The following is a 6,711-nucleotide window of genomic DNA, read 5'->3' on the forward strand; positions in this document are numbered from 1 at the left end:
CATCCAAATGATTTCTAAACGGGTTTATTAAGCTGAAAAAGTTGCCAAGTTCCCCTTTAAAGCTTCTCTGCAGCATGACAAATGATTTCAAAGGGCGAGAACCATCATGACCATCACAGACAATGCAGAAAATGCAGCAAAATGGCTGTGGATGAAAACGGGTGTTCCATGAACCGCACACACAACTTGGATTCAAGCTGGGGCCTGATCTACTCTGGAACTTTAATTCAAAAAGCTGAAACAAACACAGTAGCTGAAGTTATTTTATTCACATAAAAAAATCCCGTTATTCAAACACAACTTAAGAAATATATTTCTTCACAGTTTGTGTGTTTTACAAGCTTTCATACAAATACTACAGCACAGCAAAAAATAAATAAAAATAAAAATCTAAGTAGTTACGGTACTATGTGTGAGATGTGTATGCACTCAGACGTGCTGGACCAAGAGGTTAAATTAATGACCAAACGTGCCATCTCAGCCTGGCCTAAACAGATTCCATGACTGTATGACTACATGTCTTAGACTATGTGGTTCTAATGGGCATGGCCCTCATCTCTGAGGGTGGAGGGCCTGTACTACTCTAGTAGTGGCTCTTTTAGTTAGGGCTTTAGTTTATTTAGCAACCTGACATTAATGTCTAGAAACAGGTGGAATAATTTCTGTACAACAAGTACAAAAGACAAACTCTTTATTTTACTTTTCTCCCAGTCATTGTCTGGACTGGGTATGGCTGAATATAGCCCTGTTCAGACGAGTAATCTGTATCATTGCTGTTTCATTTATCTGTTAAAGTAATGGCATTTAGGTCTCCATTAGGGAGATGTTCCATAATGACTGTTCAAACATGAAAGGACCGTAATAGATAGAGCCGCAATCCTCATGTGATATTTAGCATCTGACACACAAGACAAAGGTCTAAAGCCATTTTTCTTCCTTGCCAAGTTGCCAGCAGAACTGCAGAGCAGTGGTGAGTTGTAAATTAATGATATTTTGAAGAAAGATTATTCTCTCACATGCCACATCAGTAACAGATGTTAAAACTTTGTTTGCAGTAAATGTATCAGACATGACGTCAGGTAAATGAGTAATAATGAGAGGGTTGTAAAAGTGTTCTGGAAAATCTACCAATAAATCATATAATTTCTCATTACATTTCCATCTCACTGTGGTGTTGATTTAATGATGACTAAAGCGTCAGGATGTCTTCATTCTAAGTGGAATTTGAAATGACTAAGAGGATTCTTTTTCCTGATCCTTTTCAAAACATGGTTTTATTTGTGTACCTGTGTGTGCTTATTGTGTTGTGTAATGCATTACCACATTCTGTACTTTGTAACCCCTAGAGTACTGAATCTGTTCTGTTTATGTGTGTGGGTGTTTGTTTAGAATGGTGTATATTTGTGTGTTTATGTGTGTGTGTGTGTGTGTGTGTGTGTGTGTGTGTGTTGGATGATTTCATATCGGTGGAACATTTAGACCTCTCTTTAACTAGACTCCAGGTGTCAGTCACTCACACTGGCACAGATCAGAACTGGTGTCAGATGTAACCTTTCAACCAAAATTCCGCACTGGATTCAGACAGGGAGCTTCACTCAGGAGTCTGATGGTTTGATTTTTAAAAACTAAGACAATTTGAACCTAAAAGAAGTGCAGCAAAATTGGTGGAGCAGTCTGTTACCTCCTAATTGAATCTTTTTCTTTATTGCTATTCGGAGAGTGTCCTTGCATGTGGCAGTAAAATCTTAAAAAAAGCGTTAAATCTTTGGAAACACATTTCACCAAAGGGTCTTGGTGGGAATTGTTTATTTGCATTTGTGATTGAATCTATGACACTATGGATCTGGCTATGCTGTAATGTGACTACTCTTTACTACTCCTGTTAACATTAGCCAAGAAAGCATTGTGAATACACACAGGCGTTGAAAGCCTTGTGTTTCTATCAGATATGAAAGATGTGTTACCAATACACCACAGGAGTTCAGGAATACAGTAGTTTTAATACTACACTCAGCCAGCAAACCACGTCAGCTCACTGCACAAACACAACTCCTGCATGTAGTTACTGTTATGGCCATTATAAACTCATTTCTCAGCCATAATTATAACAACCAAAGCACAGCCATGGCCACAGCCACAATCACAGCATCGGCAAAGCAGTCATACAGGCATGGAATGGCCAAGGGGTTTGGTAGCTTTAGTGTAAATGATAACTTTTGTGTACACATTTACTACTGTAATGTGAATTGTTCACTTGATTCTTATCTCAAAATCAGGGTGTTTGCGGGGTCCTAAAAAGTCTTAAATCCAGTAGGTCTTAAAAATGTATTGGCTGACTTTTATAAGTTTGCCTTTTTCAGTTTCGTTTTGTATTTTTTGGGGAAATGAATGAATTGATCGTACAACTACAAAACAAAACCAAAACATATCTTTTCCTATTTTTTTTTGCCAATATGGATCTTAAATAGGTCTTAAATTGCATTCATAATGGTCTTAACAAGGTCTTACAGTGCCTGCTAAAGTGCTCTCATCTCCTTACATTAGCTTTCTTCCACTGACACATTACATTTAATTCTGGTGGCAGCCAAAATACTTCCTGTGTGTGTGTGTGTGTGATATGATTTTTCAGTAAGTGCTGCTTGCTTGTTTGTACTCATTGTTAATGAAACATACAGGAAATAACTGACTGATAATCAAGGCCTGTAAGATTTTCAGATAAAATGTTTAATATTCTTTTCCCGTGTGCCTCTGAGCCAAACAAAACCACAATACAAACTTTGGCAGCAAACTACCAACCTGCGTTCCCATGCATTTGAAGGAGTGATGGACAGAGCAGAAGTCCTAGAAAGGAAAGTGGAAGCATAGGAGAATAGAGAGAAGAGCAGTCTATAGGCTTGACAACTCAAATTGTGAAGCAGCACAGTGGAATTTGCATGTACTTGCTTAACCAGTCAGAGTGAGTCAAGCCCTTCCCACAGTACCAGCCACATATATGGAACTCATAATACAACTTGACACCCCACCACCGTCCCCACTTCTTACCTCTTGCAAACGCTGGATGTGTTCTCTGCAGGTTTCTAAGTCGCTGTCACCAGGAACCACAATCAGTCCCAGTGGAATGGCTGGAGATACAGAGGAACAAGACAATTATCCAACACACTTTGATATCTACTTATACAGTGGTCCTCAACTTCAGTCCTCAGGACCCTGTGAGTGCTGTTTTAATTCTGGTCATCTAGCAGTGACAGACATAGACCTGGGACTCCATATGAATGTAATTAAATATATGGAAGTATGGACAACCATAACATGGACACCAAGAGCACTGTGGGTGCTGAGAACCAAAGCTGGGAACCACCAACAAAAATCTGACACACAGTTTTGAGATGAGACTAAGCTGTAAAGTATATTGGAATTATTTCTGAGAACATAGAAAGATTCCCTGAGAGGCAAAATGAGAAAATAAAAAGTCTGTTGATCCATTTTTCAAGTATAATCTAAAACATTGTTGTTTTTTAAATAAAAACAGGTGAAATAAAAAGCATTATATATACAATATATGTACCTTGTGTTTAGAGTACATGCAGAAGTTAAAATTCCTATTTAGAACATGGATAGGGTTGCACTTCAGCCTCTTGTGGCCAAAATAGGTATTACAACAACAAACACTATATACTAAACATAACACTACAAAATGGATTGGGAAGCACAACTGTCTTTTGTTCCCCATGACAGTGAATTGTTAATAATGAACAAGAAGCAAGTTGAAGAAAGACACAGTAATCTGCATTTCACTAACACACACCTAACAAAGACATCTCCACTGCCAAACACGATCAGAGTGGATTAAAGAACATACAAATATCGATTGTGTAGCTGTTGTCTCATTTTCAGAGAAGAGACCAGGCATATTGGAAGTTATTTTGAAGTAACAGAATGTTGTTAAATATCACAAAGAAAATGAGTGTAAACATAATTTCTGTGCAGAATATAAACAAAGCACGATATAGCAAGATAGTGGATGACACATTTGTCTAGTGTTGAGACAAATGGTGGTGCAGCCTAGTATCCAAGAATTACATCAATATTGAATAACTCCACATCTGACAAGTCATGTCTGATACTAAAATTCAGAGCCACATTTATGTTTATGTCTTTTATTTTATTAAATGAGCATGACCAAGCTGGCTCATCACCAGTAAGCCAATGTAAATCGTAGAAACAATAAAGACTGCTCCCTGAGGCAGAGCAGGCCTGCTGCACCAACACAACACTGCTGGCTGAACATCACACAGCTCATCGTGCTGGAAGAGCCGTCAAACCGAGCAAGAAGCTCCTGAACCCACACACACCTCTCATTGATACTAAATACCTCAATGAGGAAGACTGCACTGGGAACAAGCAGTGGAAACTTCACCCACTGAAACCCAGTCAGAAGTGTAGCCTGTTCACTTTTTTGCTAACACACAAACTCCAGACATTCCTCAGAAATAGGCCATTTAAAAATATGTTTGTTTGTAGAGTTTACATTCACATAAGGCAGGGGTCTCAAATTCAAATTAGCTTGGGCTTGCCACTGCTAGCATTGCCATCCCATAGGAAGACCTCGTCAACATAAAAGTACAACAAGAAAAAGCAATATTCTGAAAATATTTCCATTACTTACATCATACTTAACAAAAAAAATGCAAACAGCAATTTCTATACATGTTTATATGATAATTTTAGATCATCTTTGTGTAGATCAAACAACTAAACCTGTTATTTTCTTATTAAGCATTTGCAGACATTTGCGGGCACCTTTGAGCTTTGCCATTATTTTGAAGCAAACACACAATACATTTTTAAAAATAAAATTGTGTGTTTTAATCTTAATTGTTTATGAAGGGGTAGTTTAAATTGATATGAAACAACAAACTAGAAAAAATAGTAAATACAATAATCTTGCAGGTCGGATTATATTATATTTTTGACATCATTTCGCAGGCTGGAGGTAGGGGGATGGAGGGCTGGAATTGGCCAGGCTGGCAGTTTGAGATCCCTTACATAAAGGCATTATTATCTTGTTATTCCGTATTTCTTGGAACATTATTGAAAATGAGGCAGCAATTTTGTTGTCAAAAACAATGACTTGAAATTTTCTTAAATCTCTTTGGACAAAGAAAATATTTTGTCACCTGCTATATGAGCAATGAACTATATAATTTGATCAGAATCATTACTAAACCGTTCAAAGTCCCTTATAGTTCTTGCGTAACTGTACCAGTGCAGTTATGAAAGGTCGATCCAAATTTCTATTAAACAATCTCTATATTCAATCCATGTTCAGGGTGGAATACAGAGCCACAGTAAGAAAAATGCCATTGAGATGATATAAGCAGTGTGCCTCAGGGTACGAAACATATTTTTATCATCTCCCCAAGTGTGACACATTCACAAGTTGAGAGCAGTGATTGATTTACATAATCAGAAAACAACTCAAACTAAGATAGCAGTAACAAAGGATAAGATATAAAAAATGATGATAATCTAAAACCAATAGAAAAAACACTTTGGGATTAAATTGGAAAAAGTGATCTTGAATTATTAATATGAGTTAGTATGAAATACATATACATATTTCCACCATGGCTTAGGCTGAAGTCCCTGCACAGTACATACAAATGATATGCAAAACACAGAACAGAACAAACCAAAAAAAACCATGTCCACATTTACATCAACATAGAGCTCAGTATTATAAAGTGTGCTGCTTAGAATACTGTAAAAGGTAACATCGCCACCCTGTGTCAAAACTCTGAAAAATCTCACTGACTGTAAGTGTGCTGCAAAGCCAGCTGAGTGTAATTGTTCCTAATGAGAGAGAGACAGATAGAGGAGCTTTCCCTTCCTATATTCCTGAGACATCGGTGATGCTCTTTTCTCTCTCTCTCTCTCTCTGTGTGTGTGTGTGTGTGTGTGTGCAGTATGTAAATCAAATACATTTTTCATGTGAACACAGACACACACATACAGCTGCACCACAGCAGCAGTGAGGAGCGAAGAGTAGAGGCTGTGATGCAGGATGGAGAGAAAGCTAAAAATTATCACTGTTCCACCTTCTAATCATTAAGCAGTTTTTTTCCCACTTCAGCCTGAAGATGCTGCTGTCATTTAAGTACATCAACCCGCAGCTTCTTGACCCTGCTGGTAGACATCTTGTTCATATACTGACAAGCCCAAATCAGCTGGTTAAAAATGTGATCTTCCATAACCAAATCATTAAAAATTAATTAAATTTTTTTTCCTCATTTGCTAATCAATTGGTTGATCCCAAAATATTGATACTACAGATAGGCTACTACGTTGATCAATTTTATCGTCAATAGAATCAATACCAAAACAGGATCAGTTTCTGCCTGTGCAAGCTCCCCATAGGGCACTACTTTGCGCTCCAGACTAATAATCCAACTCTGACACAAACACATGTGGGTGAATTAAGAGAAGTATTGTTTGGAGCTATTTCACATAATGCAAACTGTGTGTAGGATGGCTATTAAGGTTGACAACCATTATTCTCAGGCAGAGCTGTCCAAAGTGGGGCACACCATAAGGTTCAATTTGGTAAATGGTAAATGGACCTGTACTTGTATAGCGCCTTTCTAGTCTTCCGACCAATCAAAGCGCTTTTACACTAGTGCCACATTTACCCTTTCACAGACATTCACTCAG

The 6,711-nt window shown here is 37.8% G+C and overlaps 1 protein-coding gene across 1 annotated transcript in view; it reads right to left on the reverse strand.

Moving 5' to 3' along the window:
• LOC118340025 (diacylglycerol kinase zeta-like) overlaps positions 1 to 6,711 on the reverse strand; it is a gene marked incomplete in the record, with an annotated part of 80,140 nt that overhangs the window by 20,462 nt on the left and 52,967 nt on the right. The window contains 2 exon segments of the mRNA XM_035677867.1: positions 2,797 to 2,841; positions 3,043 to 3,122. Coding sequence (XP_035533760.1) covers positions 2,797 to 2,841; positions 3,043 to 3,122 — 125 coding nt within the window.

Source organism: Morone saxatilis, unplaced genomic scaffold (assembly GCF_004916995.1).
Source record: "Morone saxatilis isolate NCDOM2014 unplaced genomic scaffold, NCSU_SB_2.0 Contig6, whole genome shotgun sequence".
In the NCBI taxonomy this organism is placed as follows: domain Eukaryota; kingdom Metazoa; phylum Chordata; class Actinopteri; family Moronidae; genus Morone; species Morone saxatilis.